We start from the raw sequence: 24692 nt of genomic DNA on the forward strand, positions 1-24692 counted from the left end.
CACATTAAATAAATCACTGATGCTTTACCTCTTCATCTAGAACCATTTATTTAATCCCAGCACTTGGAAGTTAGAGGTAGGTGGATCTCTGTATCACATCAGCCTGGTCTACACAGTAAGTTCCAGGACAGTTAAGGCTGCATATACACTTACATCCAAAATAAGAAAAAAAATTCCTACTCTTTATTCAAAGCCCTTCAGAATCTGGCCTTTGCCTATTTTTTTTTTTTTTTTTTTTTTTTTTTTTTTTGNTTTTTTTTTGATTTGATTTTCGAGACAGGGTTTCTCTGTAGCTTTGGAGCCTGTCCTGGAACTAGCTCTTGTAGATCAGGCTGACCTTGAACTCAGAGATCCGCCTGCCTCCTTTGCCTATATTTTATACTTAATATTTTCCAAAATACTTGGCAGAGTGGCAAACCATGAGTTCAAGAACAAGCTTGGAATGTATGGATAGATCTGATTAGTAATATTCAGCAAGTGTCACTCAGGTCCAGTAAGGAATGTTTGTTCTTTTTGTAATTTGTCTTGCTTATTTTTTTTCTTGGATTCATGTTAGTAATCTTTTATCTATATTTATGCATATGTATATATATGTATATATACACACATGCATATATATCCACATAAATCTATATATGTGTATACATATGTATTAATACGTGTATATATATATATGGCTGGAGGACTTCTGTCTGTTCTTCCAGAGGAACCAAGTTCAATTCCCAGTACTCACATGTCAGCTTCCTACCTTCAGTTCCAGAGGATCTGATGCCTTTTTTTGAACTCCATGTGTACCAGGCATGGGAGTGGTGCACAGATGTATATGCAAGTAAAACCCCCATGTACATCAACGTATATAAACGGTACTTGTTAGGAACATTTAGATGTTTCAGACTAGAAACTGCTTCAACAACCTGATTCCTTTCATTGAGATAGGTACAAAATTCTGTGCAGTTGGTATGGGTGTTTTGTCTGTATGCTTGTGTGTGTACCGTGTGTGTACAGTGTTTGAGATCCCAGAAGAAAGTGTCAGATACTCTAGGATTAGAATCACAGACTTTTGTAGCCCTTGTGTGGGTGTTGGGATTTGAACCCAGGACCTCAGCAACAGTAACAAGTGTTGAGCCATCTCTCCAGCCCAGGGGGAAATATGATTCAGAAGTCATCTTAGCAGATGACAACTTTAACTCCTCCTCTACCTCTTAATTAGTTACCTCTTCAGGATAGGCACCAGCTGTGTCTTGTCCTAGTGCTCAGGCATTACACAGTGGTTTGTAGAATGTATTACTAGTTTTTGAATCATGTGGAGTATTAGGATTCTAATAGATTTCACCAGTTAGTAGGAGTTAGGCGAAGTTCACCCTTTTTTGAATTTTTGTATATTTTTTAGTTTTATTTATTTATTTATTTTGAATTATATTTTAAAGAGAACCTCACTTCTATAGTTTTACTTTAAATTAGTGTGGTTTATTTATTCATCCATATGTTAACAGTAAACCTGCATCAAGGTAGGTAAAGTATACTTTCAGTGTACTTTCTTTCTCTTACTGTTGAACCAATATGGTTGGACTTGTAAGTACTCTGTAAAGGTTAGTATTAACTGTTGATTGTTTTTGCTCTTTTTCAGCTCATGGAATGTTGTGTAAATGCGCTGGTGACCTCATTTAAAGAGACTATTTTAGCAGAATGCCAAGGCATGATCAAACGAAATGAAACTGAAAGTAGGTAAAATCTCACATCCAGACATAACCTCTTCAGAGAGTATCTTAAGCAAATCGCCTAATTAATTGCTGTTGGGTTGTTCTTAGAGACTGGGGTGGATTTCCTCCTGAATATACTAACACTTATTTGTTTTGGGAGGCTTTTGTCTTTTTCCTTTAAGGTGAACTGTGCTTTTAAAGGCTAGTATAAGTTGTAGAAATGCAGTCTAGACTAGACTGAGCTGACAGGCACACGGCTTTAATCTTAGCATTTGGGAGGCAGAGGCAGGTGGATCTCTGAATTCAAGGCCAGCCTGGTCTACAAAGTGAGTTCCAGGACAGCCAGAACTGTTACACAGAGGAACCCTGTTTCACCCCCTACCCCCACTCTGCAACTGAGTATTTGACTTTTGTGTAGAAATTTGGTAGATTCTTAGAAACTAATAAAGATGGCTCATTGGGCCTTGATGACCAGAGTTCAGCCTCCAGAGCCAGATGATGGAAGGAAAGAACTGACTATCTCAAGTTGTCATCTGACTTTCACGTGTTTAGGTTTCACTCAGGCATGTATGCATGTGTGCACGCACACTCTCTAATAGCATAAAACTGTGTTAACAATGTTTATCCTGCTGAGAGGTGGTGGCACGTGCCTTTAATCTTAGATCTCTGAGTTCGAGGCCAGCCTGGTCTACAGAGTGAGTTCCAGGACAGCCAGAGATACACAGAGAAACCCTGTCTTGAACCCTCTGTCCCCCAAGCAAACCACCCCACAAATCCAAAAGTCTGTTTATTTTCCCCACACAAAAATTAACGTTTTCTTAATTACGTTGTGTTTTGGGAAGTAGCAGGTATATATAAAGATGAAAATAATTACTCAGCTTTACCACCCTGAACAAAACCACATTAAAATTTCTATGTGTACTGTTCAGATTGTCCTGTGTCTGTGTCTGGAGTCCAGTGCATAGCTACTCTTAAAGGATGTATTTCAACTCACTTCAGTTCAAAACCCATTGAGTCTGGATCCCATGTGTCTGGGTAAGGCTAGGACTGCCATGCAGCTGAGAATGACTTTGACCAGTTACATTGGTCCATACTGGTCCAAACAGTTCATTTTGTGATCAGCACTGTAAAGTAAGGCTGTGTGAATGTCAGTTCAGTGCTTCATAAATTTTATACAGTTTTATGTTAACTCTGATACAAAATTATATAATTCTTGTTTTTAGTCCTTTTAACATTACACTTGCTTTATGAATAGTAGTCTTATGTGTAAATTTGTGTTCTCTCTCTCCCTCAAGATATATGATCTTACTTTGTACCTCAAGCTACCCCAGAACTTGCTTTAGCCTAGAGTGTCCATAAAATATCAGTCCTGTCTGCCTCTACACCCAGCATCATTTGTTTTTTTTTTTAATTTTTTTTTTTTCGTTTTTTGGAGGTCCAGTCAGGTTGCCTTGGCTATAAAAGATCGCTTTTAATTAGATTCTTAAAAGAAAATTACTTTCTTTTAAACAAATTATAGCCACAGGATACCCAATAGTATATTTCAAACTCCAAAGTAGCATTTCTGCAGGATCTTGCTACTGAAGTGTAGTGCCGCACAGATTGGGAGGCATCAGTAGGCAGATTTCTGTGAGTCTGAGGGGCAACCTGCATTACATAGTAACAGCCAGGGTTACCTAGTGACCCCGGCACAAAACAAAAGGCAAGAAAGAAATTTAATTTAATGTATAAAGTAATTCTGTGAGTGTGTTGTGGTTTTTTCAGAGTTACATTTGATGTTTTCACTGATGGACAAAGTTCCTAATGGAATAGACCCAATGCTGAAGGATTTGGAGGAGCACATCATTAGTGCTGGCCTAGCAGACATGGTGGCAGCTGCTGAGACCATCACTACTGTAAGTTCCCTAGATGGCAGGACTCTGTATATCCAACATCACCTCTAAAGTTGTGGTTGAAACAGCAAAACAGTAATTTGGAATATTTTTCAGTTTTACTTTTAAGAAAAGAAATCTTCCCAATTTTAAATTAAAGCCTTAGTCTTTTTTTTTTTTTTAGAATAGTACTTTGTTGTTTCATATATTTTACCTTTTAAAAGCTGAAATGCAAAACCTTTTTCCCAGGACTCTGAGAAGTACGTGGAGCAATTGCTTACTCTGTTTAATAGATTCAGCAAACTTGTCAAAGAAGCTTTTCAAGATGATCCTCGTTTCCTTACTGCAAGAGATAAGGTAGTGTTTCTCTGAGGACGTTTGTGTAAAAGTGCACTATCACTAAAGTTGGCTCAACGACCAGTGTCATCATGTTGCTAAACTGAGAACTAGGAGTGTGGGCAGCAGCTCACTTACAGCAGTTTATTACTCAGTTCCTTCCAGTAAGCTGCAGGTACCTGTGAGCTGGGATTCACCCAGTGAGCTGCTCCCTCCTTACTTTTTCATGAGCATTGCCCCTTTGTCTTGAAGGTTTCTGATATTTGAATTTTTATTCATCCTTTTAAGACCTTCCCTGCTCTACATCACTGTTCTCCATACCTCATCCCAAGCAGAGTTATTTATTTTGAGGGGGAGTGAGGTTCTGTGTGCCAAGCCACATGTGAGTAGAGAGGTCAACAGACAACTTCCCAGAGACGTTTTTTCTCAAAATGAGGGAGGGCATCAGGGTCAGTAGCTGCCTTTACCTGTGTGCCCCTCTGTGGCACACAGTTGATGCTTTCATCCTCTGGCCTTGGAGCTCCTGGAGTGACTTTCAGATTGTCTTTGCTTTCCATGGGAGCATTCTCAATGAAGTGGGAGAACATATCATAGAACTCTTAAAAGTAGAAGAGAGCTCCCACCACAGCACACATGAACTGTCTGTGCCTACCCCCACCCCAGTAGTGATAAAGTTTAAAGAAGTGCTGAGTCATTTAGATGGATGTACTAGTAAAAATAAAAGAACATATACTTAATTTTGCAGCCTTCATCCAATTCCAGCACACACACACACACACAAAACCTGAGAAAACATCTGGTTCATGTTAAGTTGTTTCTTTGTATATTTTAAATATTAAATGTCATTCTATTTCAAATTGGGTTCTTTTTACAGGCATACAAAGCAGTTGTTAATGATGCTACCATATTTAAACTTGAATTACCTTTGAAGCAGAAAGGGTAAGCTTCTACACTCTTTTTAAAAAATAATTCTTTGGGAGACACATTACTGGGGTGCTGGGTGATCAAGGTGCCTGTTTCCCTGGTAAGTTTGGGCTTTTCTTAGGTTTGCTTTTTAGTTCTAATTGTTGGTATTATTTGTTATTGAGAAAAGGTCTGTGTCCCAGGATGCTCTCAAACCCCCTGTGTAGCCAAGGAGGAGCTTAAAAGACTGCTAATCTTTCTGTCTCTTCTCCTGAGTGCTAGGATTACAGATTCAGGGCACCTAGCCTGGTTTGTTCTATGCTGAGAATTTAACCAAGGGCTTTTTTGGATTTAATAAAGTTTTATTTTTCCAAAAGTACAGCTGATTGAACCTGTTCATGCATCTTCACCAGCAGCTGGGGCATCTCCACCCTTTGTGTTTCTGGTGTAAATTACGTGGGCTCTGTGCTTTGAAACCAGCTTGATAAGCCCTTTACTAAGGAGCTCCTGAAGGGCTGCTCTGGCCAAGGAACCGCGAATCTTCAGTCTCTCAGAGACCACTGCTGGAGTAATAAGTTTATAGTTGGGCACTCCCTTACAGAGTTTGTCGTATGTAGCCTTGTCAAACAGGACTAGATTGTTGAGCTTGTCCCGAACTTTGCCTTTGGACCACTTCTTCTTTTTGGCCTTGCCACCGGACTTATTTACTGGGTCTTTGTCTTTTTTGGCCGACTTTCCGGCATCTTTCTTCTTCTTGTCATCCTTGGGCGGCATGATGAAGTTCGGAGAGTGGCGACGACCACTGCAGCCTAACCAAGGACTTTTTATATGCTAAATACTGTACCAACTGAACTACATCTTTTGACCTTAGATTCACTATGTGTGAGCTCACCATCAATCCTTTGGAAGAGCAGCCATTGCTCCTAACCACTGGACCACCTCTGAGCTCCATAACCTTTTTAATTTTTGAATTTGTTTTTTCACTGTGTAATCCTGGTTGACCTGGAACTTACTATGTAGATCAGGCTGGCCTGGTTACAGAAAGCCTCATTCTTCTACCAGCACTAAGATTAAAGGCCTGGGCCACCACACCTGGCTTTCTTTGAATTTAAGAAAGTTTGCCTACAGAGACCCTTGTTTCCAGTCTTGAAGTGCTTCCGTGTTGTTTTTCCTTGCTCGGTTTGGTTTTTGTTGTTGTTCTTAGAATATTTGCTACCTGCTGCTATTAGAACTCTTTTACCAAAATAATTGAATGTTTTGAGTGTTGGAAATACATTTTGTTCAGAGTCTTTAGAATCTCTGCCTGTTTTCCCTTTATTAGTTACCCAAAGTGTTTTATCATAATGATATAAAAGGGGAAATGAATTTTAATGTGAATTTTGAATTTTGAATCTCCTTGGTAAAGCATGTCTACCAAATAGATAGCCCTGGGTTTGACCTCCAGCTCAGAAGTGGGCAGGTGAAGTCGTAAGAGAATGCACACACCATGAAGGCGGAGCCTAGAAACGAGTTAGAGAAGGGAGAGATCAGCCAGAGCAGGGATGGGGGGTGGGCATGACACATGCACAAAATGTCAGAGTGAAGCCTGTATGTGGCCTGCCAGATGGTTAAACTGGTGAAGATATTGGCTGCCAAGCCAGATAATCTGTGTTCAATCCCCGAAGCCCACATGATAGGTGAGAGTTGACTTCTGCAAATTCTCTCTCTGATTTTCACATACCCACACACATAAATAGATTAATTAAATAAGCAAAAGAAACCCATTACTTTCTATATTAAGTTAAATTTTTAATTTTAATTTAAAAAGAAAATAAATCACAGGACAGTTGCGGTATATGCCTTTCATCCCAGCACTAGGGAGGCAGAGACAGGCGGATCTCCGAGAGTTGGGGGCCAGCCTGGTCTAACAGAGTGAGTTCCAGGACAGCCAGGGATACACAGCTAAAACCTGTTTTGAAAAACAAAACATTAATAACAACAAAAATATTTCTTGTTTGTAAAGTGAATTGGTTTATACTAAGTAAAAATTAGAGAAAAATGGGAACTTGGAATTTGGACTAATCTGATCTTGGCACAACATCTAGCAGTTCTAAGTCTCGCCAGTTACTGGATAGAATCCACTACAGTTCGAAGCTAAAAACTAGCATTTCATAGCAATGCTGGTGTGTGGTCTGTTCCTTTAATTCCTGAAGGTACAGGATCTTGAGTTTGAGGCCAATCTAGATTTTATAGATCCTGCCTCAAACATAATGTAAGAAAAAAAAAAAATCTTAGAAAATAAGTAATTGAAAAGGAAAAAGGCTTTATTGTGTTTTGTCAGTCCATCATTGCAGGGAGGGTATAACATTAGCTTGCATCAAGACAGGAGAAAACATTGGGGTACTACCAGGAGTGGGCCAGGGAAGAGACAGCTGTCTGGACACCCACGCCTACCCCAGCCTGCTGCCCTACTTAGTGTGTCCAGTGAGGCCACCTAACAACAGCCTCTGAGACTTCACTATCTGACTTCATACCAGAGACTGGAAACAGTCTCACAGACAAATCCAGCAGGTGCTTTACTAACAGGTGTTTCTCTGTGAAATCACATTGCCAACCAATACTAATTTACCACATAGAGTAAACCTGTAGTAGCATCCAGATTATATAGGACATTCATCTGTGAGGAGGAATAAAGTGCTTGATGGTAGGCCTAGGTGTCTGCTGAGCAGAGCTGAAACAATCCAATAAATGCTGGCAGAGCAGTTCTGATTCTACAGAGCTACAGAAACAGATCAAGGAGCTTCAGGGTCTCAGTTTCCCTGCTTTTCAAGAAATCTTGTTTGCCATAGGGCAATAGAGCTTTTGGTGGTCACGCTAGCTTAGAGTGACAGGGTTTCTCTGTGTAGCCCTAGCTGTCCTGGTGCTCTCTCTATAGACCAGGCTGGTCTTGTACTCAGTTTCACCAGCCTCCCAAAAGCTGGAATTAAAGGTGTGCGCCACCACCACCACCTACCTGACACTTCTTAAATGTAGTGATAAACCAGTTGAAGACTGATTCTTAGCATAACTGCAGCATAGGTTGAATCAGCTCAGTTTATACTTTGATTAGTGATCAGCTCTTTCCATTGTAGACCAAATGGTGAACCCACTGTTAGCATATGTCCTGTTGTTTGTGTCTCCACGGTGCCCATTGACAGCTCATCACTAGTGCTGTGGAGATGAAGAAAAATCATTTTAGAAGCAGATGCTCAGCTGATCATGATATTGTAGTAAAAAACTGCTTTTGTGTTTTTAGAGTGGGGTTGAAAACCCAGCCTGAATCGAAGTGCCCTGAGTTGCTCGCCAATTACTGTGACATGTTGTTAAGGAAAACACCATTAAGCAAAAAACTAACCTCTGAAGAGATTGAAGCAAAACTTAAAGAAGTGGTAAGTATATATATATTTTTATGTTGTTATATAAACAGTGCATGTTTGCCTGCAGGCCAGCAGAGGGCACCATATCTTACTATAGATGGTTGTGAGCCACCATGTGGTTACTAACAATTGAACTCGACCTTTGGGAGAGAAGTCAGTGCTCTTAACCTCTGAGCCATCTCTCCAGCCCCAGAAGTGATGTTTTTAATCAGTATTTTTTTAAAAAATCATTAAAGACTTATTTCCTGTAAGGAGAAACTGTTGTATCAAAATCAATGTTCTACTCCAACAAAGTATGGAGATGTTATATGGGGGTCTTTATAAATTCATCTAGGAAAACACGTCAAGGTAAGGCATATAGTCCTGAGCACGTTCAGGAAGTCTAACCAGGAAAGAAATATAGCAGGCATGCTTTGGGGCACACTAGCCAAGGCGTGAAGCATATGTGTGAAGGATTAAAATGAGACATAGGAATGCTTGGAACCTGTTCAGCATCCTGTCTTTAGAATGCCATCCAAGAGTGGGCATTTGTGTGTTTCTCTAGAAGTTTTAGCAGTGCCAGTAAGGAGAGGATGACGATTCTCTTCCAAGGCAGCATTGTCCTCCTGTGAAGGAAGAAATAGATATTTTGCTATATTTTATGTTCTTAAATAAACTAACTTAACTTTGGCTTAATGGATTTAGACGTGCTTGCTCTGCAAGCATGAGGACCTGAATTTGGAACCTCAACACTCATGTAAAAAAGCCAAAAGCTGAGGGGCTGGAGAGATAGCTTAGTCATTAAGAGCATTGGCTGCTCTGCCAAAGGACCTGGATTCAATTCCTAGCGTCCACATGGCAGCTCACAGATGTCTGTGACTCCAGTTTCCAGAGCACTGAACACCAATGTACATAAAGTAAATATAAAATACAACTAAAGCCAAAAGCTGATTGTGGAGATGAGCAACTGTAACCTAGCACTGGGGGTAAGCATTTGGCATAAAACAGGTGGATTCTAAGGCCTTCTGAGTAGCCTTGCTGAGTCCATGAGAAACTCTGTCCCAGAAAATAAGAGGGGCTGGAGAGATGGCTCAGTAGTAAGGAGCACTGGCTGTTCTTACAGAGGACCAAGTTTTCAGCCATCTGTAACTCTAGTTCTAAAAGATCTAATATCCTCTTCAGGCCTCCACAGTCTCTGTATGCCTGTGGTACATGCAGGAACACCCATACACAGAAAATAAATAAATTTTAGAAAAGTACAGAGAAATAGTGGGAAGTTCCAGGTGCCAAATGTTAACCTGGCCTCCATATTTATTGCACACATGTGCATATAACACAAAGAAATAAGTATTTATCTGTAAACAAAAGTTTTACAGTGTTACACTTTTATAAGGTATTTAGTTGTACCTAAAATTTTTTGTTCAATAGCTTCCTGAAAATACCATTTATTGTGTGTTCATACCCTTTCCCAGGTGTGGGCTCTTGCCCGTGTATGATGTTGCAGATTCAGGTGGGCCTGTATGTGTTAGACAGACACTATACCATTTAGCTATATCTCCAGCCTTGTGCTTTTTAAGAATGGTTCTCTCTAATGTAGGTGGTTTACCTTAGCTCATTATCAGCCTGCCTCTGTCTCCTGAGTACTGGAGTTTTAACACTTCTGGCTCTGTCTTGATGCAGTAGGTGATTTTTTTCCTCCCAAAGACAGGGTTTCTCTGCAGCATTAGAACCTGTCCTGGAACTTGCTCTGTAGACAGGCTGGCCTCGAACCCACAGATACCCGCCTGTCTCTGCCTCTTGAGTACTGGGATTAAAGGCATGCGCCACTACCACCTGGTGCATTAGGTCGGTTTCTGTTAACAAAAAAGCAAGTGGAGCTTTTCACTCCTTTTTGTGAGAGCCTAAGACACATGGGGACAAGTGAGAGTATAGGAAAGTTAGTTGTTTTGTCGTTGGGGTCCTCCTCGTTGTTTGTGAGTAAAATGATTGCCCAGGAGTGCAGAGGTGGGATCAGACAGAAAGGCCTAGAAAGATGATTGGTATCACAAAAGCAGAGAAAAAGATGAGTTGAGACATAAACTGCTGGTTTTCCCATCATGTATTCTTATCATGCATATATAAAATCTGAAAAACTTAGTAGTAGGAACTAAAAGATTAACTGGTTAAAGTCTGAAATATATAGCCAGGCATGTAGCAGGTGGAGGCAGGTGGACCTCTGAGTTTGAGTCTAGCCTAGTCTACAGAGTGAGTTGCAGGACATCAGGACTACATAGAGAACCTGTCTTGTCTTAAAAAAAAAGTTTCAAATTTGTTAACTTTGTATTATAGGAGTTAATAGGCCTCTGTTTATGTTTTTGTAAATCTCCACATCTTGGCTATTGGGGAATACAGGAAGGTCTACATGACACAAATGGCTGAGAACATAAGAATTTAAAATAACTTTGTCTTTTGTTCAGCTCTTGGTACTTAAATATGTACAAAATAAGGATGTCTTTATGAGGTATCACAAAGCTCATCTTACCCGACGTCTCATACTGGACATCTCTGCTGATAGTGAGATTGAAGAAAACATGGTGGAGTGGCTAAGAGTAAGTGCAGCGATTTCTTCACGTTTTCTGGGGGTGCGGTGAGGAGCAGGCATCAGAGGTAAAAGGATATGCTTGCAGGAGTTTGCTTTCTCTTTCTACCTTTGGGTCCCAGGGATTGAATCAGATGAGCAGGTCCTTCTGAAAGCACCTTTGCCTGATTGGCCATCTCAATTGCCTAAAAGTTTTTTTGTTTTTTTTGTTTTTAATGTCATATATATCTCACATGATTCACATGTGTAGTAAAATAATGTGTTTTTGTATCACTAGTAGTATCAATTAGATTCATTTTATAAGAATATATGATCAAATATATAATATTGATCTAATAAAGTGATTTTTCTGAAGTTTTAAGCCTGCTTTATTTTTGCTGTTGAGCTTCCATTCACTCCCTCTTTCAGTTTTAACTGAATTCATTTAAGCAGTATCCAGGGTGAAATGACCAACTCTTAACATGTCTTTGGTACTAGATACTTGGAACTATAGAAATATTTATAAATAAATTGCAGCCACTCTGTAGCGTGGCAGTGATGAGGCACACCTTTAATCCAGCACTTGGCAGGCAGAAGCAGGCGGATCTCTGAGTTTGAGGCCCACCTGGTTTACAAGAGTTAGTTACAAGACAGGCTCCAAAGCTATAGAGAAACCTTGCCTTAAAAAAATAAATAAATAAATAAATAAATAAAATTACAGCCACTCGATTTTATGAAAAGCTGGGAGTGGTAATACATGCCTTTGTGTCAAGAAATGGAGGCTTAGAGGATCATATCCTCTAATCTATCAAAGCCTCTGATGAATAGGGAGTTTGGGTTTGTTATTGATGAAGTCTAGGCCCTTAGGATGCTCTGACTCAGCTGTACTGATGTCCTTCTGTCAGTCTTTGTCCTGCTTTTCTGATTGAGCTGTTAAAGGTGTCATCCAGAGTTGAGCTGAGTTGGGAGCTGATTTTGTTCACATTGCAGTAACTGAGATCCATGCATCCTGGAATTTTACAAAGCAAAGACTGTCTAAAACTATCCTGTTTATTTTCTAATAATCAAATGTAATAGATATTACATTATAGTCTGATAAAGAGAAGAGAATGTTTTATTACAGCATAGGGATGAAGCTCAGTACTAGAGAACTTGGTTAGCATGCATTAGGCCCTGGATTCAGTCCCCAGAACCTCAAATAATAGACAAGATTTTTCTTTTTTCTAAACAAGTTTTTTCCCCTTGTGGACGGAGAGATGACTCAGTGGTTAAGAGCAGTAGCTGCTCCTCCATAAAGCCCAGATTCAATTCCCAGCACCCACATGGCAGCTCAAAACGGCTTTAACTCCAGTTCCAGAGGATTCGAGACCCTCACACAGACATATGTTCAGGCAAAACACCAATGCATATGAAAAAAAAATAAAGATTTATCAAGTGTGGTAATTTGGAAAAAAGAAAGAAAGAAAAAAAGATTTTATAGGTTTTTTCCTATTGCTATGTCAAATTATATGGTTATTGTCTTTCTGTCTTTGGTTTTTGTAGGAAGTTGGTATGCCAGCAGATTATGTGAACAAGCTCGCCAGAATGTTCCAGGACATTAAAGTATCTGAAGACTTGAATCAAGCTTTTAAGGAAATGCACAAAAATAATAAGTTGGCATTACCAGGTATTATTTATAATTAAGTGGAAGTGTGTGTTTAAGTTTAACAAAAGAGTATCTTCTTCAGTTATTTAACGGCCAGCCTGGTCTACAGAGTGAATTCCAGGACAGACTTGGAAACTTTACACAGAGAAACCCTGTCTCAAAAAAAAAAAAAAAAAAAAAAAAAAAAACAAAAATTAATAATGGAAGGAAAGAAGGAGGGAGGGAGGGCTGGCTGGAGAGCTGCAGAGATGGCTCAGAGATTAAGAGCACTGACTGTTCTTTCAGGGTCCTGAGTTCAATTCCCAGTACCCACATGGTGGCCCACAACCATCTGTAATGAGATTTAGTGCACTCTTCTGCTGTGCAGGCATACATACAGGCAGAACACATTAAATCCTTTTTTAAAAAAAGAAAGAAAAAAGTAAATATCAAAAGATTTTTATAAAATCCATCTCAGAGCTGCTTATCAAAATATGGTCTATGAATACTTACCTCAAAATATAAAAAGAACCCTTTTAACAAAAGCTTCATCCTTGTTTTTATTCTGTAAAATTTTACTTGTTAAGCCTGGCTGTGGTGACCCATGTCTTTAATCCCCAGCATTGGGAGGCATAGGCAGGTGAATCTCAAGTGAGTTCGAGGCCAGCCTGGTCTACAGAGTGAGTTCCAGAGTAGTGGGGACTGTTATATAGAGAAACACTGTTTTGAAAACCAAAGCAATTTTTTTTAACTTGTTCAACTATTTATAATTTCTGATTTTCTTACCTGCAGCTGATTCAGTTAATATAAAGATTCTGAATGCTGGTGCCTGGTCTAGAAGCTCTGAGAAAGTCTTTGTCTCACTTCCTACTGAACTGGAGGATTTGATACCTGAGGTAGAAGAATTTTATAAAAAAAATCATAGTGGTAGAAAATTACATTGGCATCATCTCATGTCAAATGGAATTGTAAGTACATGGGCTATCATTTGGGTGCTGGCAGGAGTTATCTAAGGGCTGGAGGGATGGCTCAATGGTTCAGTTCCCAGTGACTCCCAACTGTCTGGAACTCCAGTCCTAGAGAGCTGATGCCCTCTTTTGTCCTCTACGGATACTGCACATGTGTGGCGTGTAGGCATGTATACAAGCAAAACACACATTTGCAAAATTATAGTAATTTTTTGTTTTTTTCAAGACAGGGTTTGTTTGTAGTTTTGGAGCCTGTCCTGGATCTAGCTCTTGTAGACCAGGTTGGCCTTGAACTCAGAGATCCGCCTACCTCTGCCTCCCTAGTGCTCCTGGGGTTAAAGGCCTGTGCCACCACTGCCTAGTAAAAGTAAATGTTGTTGTAAAATAAAAGACAAAAAAAAAAAAGTTAAGAACAAAAATAGTGGCTCTGTCCCTAGTTTTAGGTACACAGTTTTCAAGTTTCAGTGACTTGGGCTATAGAATCATTTTTTAAAAGGTTTATTTATGTATTAAGTATTTATTTATGCATATGAGTGAAATTTGCATGTATGCCTGTGAGATAGAAGAGAGCATCAGACAGAAGAGGGCATCGGATCCCGTTATAGATGGTTGAGAGTCACCATGTGGGTGTTGGGAATTGAACCCGTGTCCTGGAAGGGCAGCCAGTGCTCTAAACCACTGAGCCATTTCTTGAGCCCCTGACTGTAGAATTTTATCTGATCCCTAACTCTGTCAGCCTGCAAAAAGGAAGGGAAAGGAGGAGGTGAATATTTTTATCAGTTTCTACTTGAAACACATTGGACAGAATGAAGTCACATGACCTCATTGAAGCTGGTAGATGGGTTAGAGGTCTTCTAAAATTATTAACTATTAGGAAGGAAGAATGGGTCTTGGAAGAAAATTAGCAACCTATTTTCCCCTTGTCTGTCATGTACATATTACTAGATACTGGAGCAAGCTTCATGAAGAAATTACTTATTAAAGCCTCATTATCTGTTACAGATAACATTTAAGAATGAAGTAGGTCAGTATGATTTGGAAGTAACCACATTTCAGTTGGCTGTGTTGTTTGCATGGAACCAAAGGCCCAGAGAGAAGATAAGCTTTGAAAATTTAAAGCTTGCAACGGAACTCCCTGATGCTGAACTCAGAAGGACTTTATGGGTTTGTCTGATCTTCTGTTTGTCGTGTTAGACAGTTGAGAATATGTGAATGACTTGTGTAACTAGAATTTTTTTTGTACTCCTTATAACTTACTATGCTAATTGTATTTTTTTCTCATAGTCCTTAGTAGCTTTTCCCAAGCTCAAACGGCAAGTTTTGTTGTACGAACCTCAAGTCAACTCCCCCAAAGACTTCACAGAAGGGACCCTCTTCTCCGTGAACCAGGAATTCAGCCTAATGTGAGGTTCATGTTGGTTGATTTTAAAATAAAAGTACGATGCTGAATTTTAGTGCTTTGATTTTATTAAAATAATCATTTGACTTATGTGATGTTAAAAGCAGTAACTGAATATTATCATTGTATTTGTATCATTTCATTTTTTTAATTTAAAAAGTATTAGAGACCAGAAGGTTGAGTGGGTGGGATAGTGTAGCCTTATCCAGTAGAGCTATTTATCTGAAGACTCAGTCAGATATTGCTGAATATTATTGTTTCGTGGCAATGTAGTTTGTTGAGAACAGTCACTATCTAGCAGAGGCTATTCCTTGTTAGCAGGAATCAAAGAGCTTTGTACATTTTTATTTAAAATAGTTTGTTACCTGAGCCCCCATAACAAGCCTGGGTGGGGTTGCTTAAAAGAAAGATTTATGTCGTGATTGTTACTAAACCCTTTAAGCAGCACTGGATGTTAATTTTTAGAATAATTCTAACTTCTGACATTGTACTGTAATAAAATGTTTAACACTTTCATATTTTTTTGCAGAAAAAATGCAAAAGTTCAGAAAAGGGGAAAAATAAATTTGATTGGACGCTTGCAGCTCACTACAGAAAGAATGAGAGAAGAAGAAAATGAAGGGATAGTTCAGCTAAGAATATTAAGAACCCAGGTTTGTATGGGGAGAAAAGTCTAAATGTTTCAAAGCTGCTTTGAAATTTTTTTTCAAAAGTTAGGTGTGGTGGTACATTCTTTCAACCTCAGCCCCTGAATCAATAACCATATAAGTTATTTATTTGTAAAGGAGAGCTAATGTGCATTTGACTGGAATTTAAAAATTAATCTAATTCTTTAGTACTACCAGAAATACACCTAAAGTTTGGAGGCTTCCAGTAAATTCTAATATATTCTTTGGGTAATGCTTTGGCTTTTAGTTTTGTCTCCTTTTGATTGTAACTGAATTAATGTATCTCAGCAGCAACTTTCAATTTATAGAACTTAAAGTTGTAAAAATATGATGATTTCTGAACATACTCATTACTAGGAAGGTGAGACCACTCAGTGGGTAAAGATATTTGATACCAAGCTGACAGTTTGCTCCATCCTTTGTGATAGAAGGAGAGAACCAATTCTTGGGAAAGTTGTCTTCTGGCCTCCATGCAAAAAAACAAAAAACAAAAACAAAACATGGCACACCCACACACATAGACCGCAAGAAAAATTAATACAATATAATATGAAAAAGATATAGTATAGCTGAACATGTAGTGGTTGAATATGCCCTACACATCTTCTCCCATATAGTTTATATAACCTAGATCATCGTAACACCTAATACAGTACAAAAGCTGTGTTCCTAGTCACCATACTATGTTTAGGGAATGTCGTCTAGGTTTGTATGATTAATACTAACACAGCTATCATAGGCCTAATTACACTTTAGTTGTTTGTTTTTTTAGATTGGGATTGAAGGTATGTGTCACCACAACTAGCTCATGATTACATTTTTCATTTGTAGTATGGAACTCATAGATACAGAGAACCAGCTATATCTCTTCACATTTCCTTTATAGAAATATTCTAGTCTGCCGGGCGGTGGTGGCGCACGCCTTTAATCCCAGCACTCGGGAGGCAGAGGCAGGTGGATCTCTGGGAGTTCGAGGCCAGCCGGGTCTACAAGAGCTAGTTCCGGGACAGGCACCAAACCTACAGAGAAACCCTGTCTCGAAAAACAAAAAAAAAAAAAAAAAAAAAAAGAAATATTCTAGTCTGCACTAAGACTCTATGTTGCTTTAGTTGACTAAGGAAAGCTAAAAGATAATGGTAATTGCAGTAGGTCACACCTTGTAGGTAACAGTCATTGTCAAGCTCTGTGTAGTTTCAAAACCACCAAGAACATGTTGATAAAATATTACTTTGAAAAATGTTGATCCCTTAGAAACATTAAAACATATAAAACATGTAATTAAATCAGTAAAACTGAAAACCTAATCTGTGGTAAACATTTGTTAGTCTAGTTTTCAAGACACGCACCCATGGTTCACATCTATTATACAAAGGGATACCTGAATACTAGAGGCAAATGGATCTAAGGGGATTCTTGATGTTTTTCATTTTGTTCATTTATTTCTCTGTGTGTGTGCATATATAGGTCAGAGCACGACTTTTAAAAATTGATTCAATTTTCCACCTTGTTGGTCCCCGGCAGGGGTGGATCTCAGGTCATCATGCTTGGGAGCAAATAAGTGTCTTTACCCTCTGAGCCGTCTCGTCAGCATCACCCACATAGTGGTTCACAATCGTCTGTAACTACAGTTCCAGAGAAGCCAGTGCCCTTCGCCAGCCTGTCAGGCATCAGCCATGTATGTGTACACAGACATACAGGGAGACAAACACCCAAACACATTTTAATCTTTAAAAATGGTTAGAGAGGGGGCTGGAGAGATGGCTCAGTGGTTAAGAGCATTGCCTGCTCCTCCAAAGGTCCTGAGTTCAATTCCCAGCAACCACATGGTGGCTCACAACCATCTATAATGAGATCTGGTGCCCTCTTCTAGCATACAAACATACATGGAAAGAATGTTGTATACATAATAAATAAATAAATCTTTAAAAAAATGGTTAGAGAGATTATAGGGTAATAATGGCTCTCTTCACTTTTCCAATCTTTGTAATAAGTGTAATGAAAAATCATAGTAAATATCCAGGTGAGTACCTACCTACCAGTTGAGCATTTGGGTTGGTGTTAGAAGATAATGTAGGAAAAGTTACTGATTTTCTTTACTCAAACAAGTTTAATGTATTAATGTACTTTCATTTTCATTTTTCTCTTAGGAAGCCATCATACAAATAATGAAAATGAGGAAGAAAATTAGCAATGCTCAGCTGCAGACTGAATTAGTAGAAATTTTGAAAAACATGTTCTTACCACAGAAGAAAATGATCAAAGAGCAGATTGAATGGCTGATCGAGCACAAATACATCAGGAGGGACGAGGCCGACATCAACACGTTCATATACATGGCGTAGCTGAGCACTGTGCCTCTGTTCGCGCAGATCCTGGAGCACCTGGACAGAAAGCTGTCCCAGTTTGAGCTGGAGGAAGGTTTATTTGGACTTTGATTACATAAATATTAAACTCTCTGCCTTACCTTACAAACGACTGTATTTTGCCAGTCACATAGTTAGCATGACGGCATTCATTCCCTCATGTTGCACACTCTTTAACAGCATGCTGTTCCGTGGAGAAGATCGCATTCATGGAGAGTGCCCGTTGTGAACTTCAAAGTCAGTTCAGTTTTACCAACCAGGAGAAGTAATGTTTTGGAAGGGTGAGGGTGGGGTTCTTGTTGTTTCTTTTGCCCCCTTTTTCCTTTTCAAAGGAATAGACTTGCACAAGGAAGGATATCAGATACTGCACTGAAAAAGGCTTTTAATCTTTTCTTTTAATGCAATTAAAGCTAGAGGTAGCACTCTTAGCTTCTTGATGAAAAGAGTGAAATTGTCAACACCATGTTGGGAAGGGCAGGTGTACTTGAGAAGACGAAGATGTAATATTATCAAGTTGTTTGTTAAACACTGCTTGCAGTTTGGTAACTGGATTTAAATGGTGACCGGAAAATGGTATTAAATATTTCTATCTTACAATCCTGATTGTCATTAAGCAGGAGATTGCTGTTTTAGTTGTTTGTTGTTAAATGATAAGGATTTGGGGTTTTCTTTCTAAGTCTTGTATGGTTGGAGAGCTTGTTTGAAAATATGAAGATTATAATGAATGTTGCTTCATTTGTTAAATTTATGAGTATAGGTAAGTCATTGATTGCATAATCAGAACCACAAAGCAAAAATGTTAAGTGTGTTACTAATACACTTAATCTTTATACACGTACTATCTATTATGCTGTGTCTAAATTTATTGAAAACTGCAGAAATATGCTCTGATACAGAACCGTGAGAAAATTGCTTTCTAAACCTGTAGCATAAAATTATTTGGTGTTTTGAAAGTGTTGTGATTAGGGATTTACCACCTCAGTTTTCTGGAAAGGCATTCTCCGATAAAAAGTAATTATTATCTGCACCTATGAGGAAGAGAGGGTGAGATTAAGCCTGAGACCAGAGAAGCACTCAGAGTTGTTAGTCTTGTTTTTTTTTTTTTTTGGAGACAGTTTTTCTGTACCTTTGGTGCCTGTCCTGGAGCTCACTCAGTAGACCAGGTTGGCCTTGAACTCACTGTCTCTGCCTTCCGAGTGCTGGGATTAAAGGCGCGCGCCACCACCGCCTGGCCAGAGCTGTTAGTCTTAACATGAGCAGTAACCTTGCCAAATATGTACATATATATTTATATATTTTAAAAATAAACATTTTTAAAATGTTCAGAGGGCAACACTTCCCTTGCTTCTCTCAGTTAATCTGGAGCGGTGACTCAGGACGTCATAGTGCAGTGAGTGGGAAGTTAGAAACTGAGGGCTTGAGCAACTGAAGAGAGAATTATTCCCCGTCAGGAACAGTGGCTCCGTGTGGGTTTTTACTCATTGTGGTGCACGTTTCAAGTTTTCTAATTATTTTATAACCTTTGATGTTAAGTAATATTTTGAAATATGGTTTTGAAGCTAGCAGAAATTGGAGTGTTGAGAAGCGTACAGTATTATATCACCACAGTGTGCTGTGGACCTGCCTGCAGCCTCAGCAGCTGTGGCCCCTTCCTGGAAGGAAGGGGAATCTATGTCAGACATTTAAGGTTATGCTAATTATCGTCAAATGTCTGTTGTGATACTCATAGGAAGTTGGAAGTGCGAGTGTGCTTACCGTCTCCCCTGCTGCTCTGAGGAGGCCATGGCTAGAGCAGGTGTGAAGAGCGGCTTGGTGCCTGCTGCTTCCGCGCCGTGGATGGCAGCCGACATCGGCGCATCCAGAGTTCAAAGAGATAGTTTTATAATGACTGTGGCCCTTCTATTTAATAGTTTGGTGTTGGCAGATTTTCATGTTCCAATACCAGAATGCCAAAGGAGGAAACAATCAAGGGAAAAATTTTAGGCCATTTCTTAATGTTTAAGATTTGTCATTTTAAACCATAATTTTTCTTAGAACATCTTCGAAATTTCTAATCGCTTTGGTCATTTAAGAATGAGAGCTGTGATGTTTTGGTTTATAAAGGCAAACAATGCAAAGTGGGTAACACTAAATCCATAGCAAAGTTTTTTATTAAATTTTATAAATTTTTTAATAGTTAATTATGTCCTAATTGTATTTTGGGGGAATGAACAGCAGTAAATACCACAGACTTAAAAGTTTTCATTCTTTTTTTAAAATATATATACAAAAGTGTAACTACTTTTTGGTGTTTATCAAAACTGTTTAGTTGACAAGGTGCCTATTGCCTATACCATTGTTGAGATTTTTGTTAAATGTTTTATCAATAGATTTGCTAATTAAAAATTCTGAAACAGATCTTAACCAGGAGTTTTCTGAAGGTTCAGAACCACCCTTACTGTTCCCTATCTGACCTCTCTCTTCTCCCTGCAGACTTTACTCTTGCTGTCTGAGCAGGGCCAAGTATTGCACAGGTAAGGGGAAGAAAAACCCCACTTCTCCCACCACCAAAGAGCCATTTTTAAACGAATAGTGTAGCAGGCTCAGAGTTTTGAGTACTTCCATCTACAAATGGTAACCTCATGCCAGCTCATGGCCAGATTAAGGAGACAGGAAACAGATTCCCATGCTGGAAAATGTGGAACACACTTTCCGCTCACAGTTAGACACACGTTAGACCATCGTTGTTCTAACAATTTTATAAGGATCCTCAAATTCTGAAGTCGCCCAGTTTTTACAATTACTGGAGGGGGTCCCTGAGTTTATCAACCTGTTCATTTAAATCTCTTGCTCTTACTTTGTGCATAAATATTAAAGTCTCCAAAAAATGAAATGTTATCATTCTTATTTTTACTGTTCATTAAATTGAATATGGTATCATTAGCCCTGCTCCAAGGGCAAATTTTTAAAATTCAGTCTAGGTGAAACACTTGATAGTTTACGGGAAGATTTGCTATCACAAAGTCAAGCTGGCTCTTCTGTTTCCATGGGAATGGCTGGGCTGCTGTCACCGGTTCTCCCAGGTCACAGTTCTGAAAGAAACGTTGTTTGAGAGCATCCCTGTCACCTACACTCCGGTGGTCTGGAGTTCCTGAGGTCTAGTTCATCCTCACGACGTGTGCAGTTCGGGATGTGCACCACTACATACTGAGACGACACTAGTTTTACACGGGAGCAGCTTCTGTATGCAGCAGGCTGAAATATTTTGATGAACTGCTTACATTTGGATTTTATTTTTAAGTTGTATAATTTATTTTCTTGCAAAAATAAAAGTGTAATATAAATGCTTTCATCCAGAAAATCTTGTTGTTCTACTATAAGAAGTTTTACAACAGTTAAGGTTTTTGGCAAGTTAGGAATAGTTTCCTGTGCCTTTAATCTCAGTGTCCAGCGGCAGAGCAGGCATAGCCCTGAGTGTGCGCTTGCAAGCTCCAGACCAGTCAAGGCTACCCTGTCTTTAAAAATAATGAAAACCGTTTCAGTTGGGCAGTGATGCACCTATGTCCTCTAACTACTTCGGACGTTGAGGTAGCTGGTGGCTCAAGGCTAGCATGCGCAGAACAGTGGGACTTTTCTCAGTGAGGAATGCTTAGTTCTGTTTTGTGGTATAATAATAAAATATAGTCACTATAAAGACCAGAAATAAGAGAGTTGGGTAGATGAATACATGATTTCCTAATGGCTAGAATCTAAACCTAGTACCTTCACTGAGATTAGGGGAGTCAAGAAGTAGGGGTGACTTGGGATTGAAGTTACAGAGAAGTAGAAGGTTCACCTGAGCCAAAACAGGATTAGTAAGTAAGCTTAAATATTTTTCATTCACCAGCCCTTTCCAAAGATTTGGCAAACTCCCAAGCATTTTGAGCTACTGAGCATTCTAATCCTAAGGAACCCCCCCCCCCAAACAAACAGCTGCACAGTGAGCTAAATTGGAAGCTATCTTCCTTGTTAAGAGAATACAACCATAGCAACCGAATGGAGCTTAGAGGCAGGCAACATTGAAACAGCTGGATGGGCATAGGATAGATATGCCTATTATGAAAGACAGAATTTGCAAGGAATAAATACAGGTCACTGTCACAGGTTTAAACAGATGGGCAGTCTGTAGTCGCACACTCCCCAAATCCCAGTACTTGAGAAGTGGATGAGCTCAGAGTTCTTAGTTATGTCTGGAGTTTGAAACCAGCTGGAGCTGCGTAATACCCCATCTCCAAACCAAAGGGTTAGCCAGGTGGCGCAGTGGGCAAAGGCATTGCTGCGAAGCCTGATGGCCTGTGTTCAGTTCCCACAACTTACGTAGAAGCGGGACCAGGGACTCCAGGCCGCAAAGTTACCATCAGATTCCACAACTGCGCTGTATGATCATAGAGTAATAATACAGACTTAGTTGTTTTTGGAAAACGGAATTTATGGATAGAAGGCCTGTCCATTATTTATACATAAGGTCATTTCTAAAGACTAAAAAAGTAACACCTTTCTCCCAACAACAGAATCCTGGTAATGTCAAGTGGGCTAGATTAACCAGTTAATCTATTTTTGTGAGATAGGGTCTTTTCTATATAGCCCTTGCTGTACTGGAACTCACTAGACCAGGCTGGCTTTGAACTCAGATCTGCCTGCCTCCTGAGTGCTGGGATTGAATGTGTGTGCCACCACACCCGGCTTAATTTTTTTTTTATTCACAAGATTTTGAGGGGCTTGTGGCTCATTTGCTGCTTTTCCATAGGTCTTGGGTCTGATTCCCAGCACCCACCTGGTGGTTCACAACCATCTGTAGCTGATTTCCAAGGCTCCCATGTCCTCTGTTGACCTCCATAGCTACAAGGCATTTGGTGAATAGATATACATGCAGGCAAAACACTCATACACACATGAAAAAAAATTTTTTAATCGCAAAGGTCTTAAGTAAATAATGAACTTTAAGGCCTTAGAAAAATAGCATTATCAAAACCATCAGAAAAATAGAACAAGGCAGAAATGAAAATTCCCATACAGGGGAGGCCAAGGCAGTGGTATCACTGCAAGTTCAAAACCAGCCTGGTCTGCAGTGAGTTCCAGGCCAACCAAGGATACACAGGAAAACCTTGTCTTAGTAAAACAGCCCAAAACAAATCAAAAATGGCAAAAACTCTAAGTGGAAACAAATAAGAACAAAGAACACACTATTTCTATGGAAGAGAAAAATGAACAGGAATGACAACTTTCCAGCTGAATTGGTCAAAAAAGAAAATATAAATGAAATTATAACTGAAAAGAAATGCTACAAATTAGAAAGTCTTGAGTTAGATAAATTTATAGACAACTATGACCTCCCAAAACTAAATGAAAAGAATGTAAGCATAACAATAAGGTTGAAGTCGTAAGGAAATGAAAGGAGAGAGCCTACTCCAGCAAGTTTTCCTCTGACCTCCACATGTGTGCTGTGGGACATCCATCCCTTCTCTGACTATAACAACAACACACACCCCAAAATCAACCAAACAAAATAACAAAAGGCAGGTTGCAGATGTAGCTTAGCACAATACTTGCCTAAACTATGTGATGACTATATATAGATTATATGAAGTCCTAGATTCAATACCCACCTGTATCCCCAGCAATCCAGAGGTGTAGGTGGAGGAGTTCAAGGTCATCTTTGATCTACATCGTGGGTTTGAGACCTTCCTGGACTACCTGAGACTCTGTTTAAAAAAGCAAAATAAGTGGGGATTATGGCTCAGCAATTAAGAATACTTGACGCTCTTACAAAGGACATGGGTTCAGTTCCCAAAACACACCAGGCTATTCACAAGTGCCTGTAACTTCAGTTCCAGGGGTTTTGCTGCCCTCTACTGCCCTCCTCAGGCACCTGCATGCACACAAATGCAGCAGTGTACATATACACTTACTTATGCCTTACCCTCAATAGGGCTGAGGTGTGTGCAAAGTGCTTGCTTCACAAGAAAGAGAATCTGAGTTTAGAGCCTCAGCACCCATGTGAAAAGCCAGGTATGCTGGCCCTTGATTGTATTCCCAGTTCTGTGGATGGGTCGGGGAGAAGGAGTGGAGGCAGACTTATTGGTCAGTCATTCTAGTGAGCTCCAGGTGCAACGACAGACCCTGTCTTTAAAAAAATAAAAAAGGCAGTGGTGTCATGTCTTTAATCCCAGCACTCCAGACGTGACAAAGGATCTCTGAGTTCAAGGCCACCCTTGTCTACAAGCAAGTTCCAGAGCAGGCAGAGCTGTTATCCAGAGAAACCCTGTCTCAAAGAAACAAAAATAAGGCAGAGAGCCACAGGAGTCATCCGAGTGACTCACAGCAGTGCATACAACTACATACATCAAACAGGTTGGTTTAAAGTAAATTGTTCAAGTTGTATGTTGCCATACTTTCTAAGTGGAAATTAACATAAAGGAAAATGAATATTACAAGTCAGAAAGATTTGCTATCCTCAGCTGAAGACTGAAAGTCTGAGCTAGGCATGGTGGGACATGCTTTTAATCCTAGCACCAGGGAGGCAAAGCCAGCCTGGGCTAAATAGTGAATTACAGTACAGCCAGAGCTGCATAGCAAGAGAGACCTTGTCTAAAAACAAACAAAACCCCAAACGAAACAAACCTCTAACGTCAGCAATGGGTTCCACAAATGTAAGAATAATTATCATTTAACTAACATCAACAAATACATAGAAGGTTTTTGTTTTGCTTTGCTTTAATTGTTTCTGAGACAGGTTCTCCGATCGTTGTTCTGGTTGTTCTGGAACTTGCCACGTGGACCAGGCTGGTGTGGAACACCTCACAGACCCACTTTCCTCTCTCCTGAGTGTTTGCCACCACACCCAGCCTGCAGAGAGTTGTGGAAGTTGATTTAATCTTATTCAATGAAGTTTAGATAGTAACATGCATTTT

The 24692-nt window shown here is 39.5% G+C and overlaps 2 protein-coding genes across 2 annotated transcripts in view; one reads left to right on the top strand and one right to left on the bottom strand.

The window, feature by feature from the left end:
• Window positions 1-21086, top strand: part of Cul5 (cullin 5) — a 45075-nt gene extending 23989 nt beyond the window's left edge. Inside the window, exons 8-19 of the mRNA XM_050119428.1 lie at window positions 1628-1721; window positions 3465-3595; window positions 3821-3928; window positions 4782-4846; window positions 8085-8217; window positions 10641-10772; window positions 12284-12407; window positions 13158-13333; window positions 14336-14497; window positions 14618-14736; window positions 15262-15385; window positions 17548-21086. Coding sequence (XP_049975385.1) covers window positions 1628-1721; window positions 3465-3595; window positions 3821-3928; window positions 4782-4846; window positions 8085-8217; window positions 10641-10772; window positions 12284-12407; window positions 13158-13333; window positions 14336-14497; window positions 14618-14736; window positions 15262-15385; window positions 17548-17742 — 1563 coding nt within the window. The 3' untranslated portion in view covers window positions 17743-21086. The remainder of the gene's footprint in view (window positions 1-1627; window positions 1722-3464; window positions 3596-3820; window positions 3929-4781; window positions 4847-8084; window positions 8218-10640; window positions 10773-12283; window positions 12408-13157; window positions 13334-14335; window positions 14498-14617; window positions 14737-15261; window positions 15386-17547) is intronic.
• Window positions 5192-5652, bottom strand: LOC126486915 (40S ribosomal protein S25-like). Its single transcript, XM_050119431.1, has one exon. It carries the CDS (start codon window positions 5582-5584, stop codon window positions 5207-5209), a length of 378 nt encoding a protein of 125 aa, XP_049975388.1. The 5' UTR covers window positions 5585-5652; the 3' UTR covers window positions 5192-5206.
• Window positions 21087-24692: the final 3606 nt, after the last annotated feature.

This window comes from Alexandromys fortis, unplaced genomic scaffold (genome assembly GCF_014885135.2).
Source record: "Alexandromys fortis isolate MF-2015 unplaced genomic scaffold, M_Fortis_MF-2015_v1.1 scaffold_167, whole genome shotgun sequence".
Taxonomy (NCBI): Eukaryota; Metazoa; Chordata; class Mammalia; order Rodentia; family Cricetidae; genus Alexandromys; species Alexandromys fortis.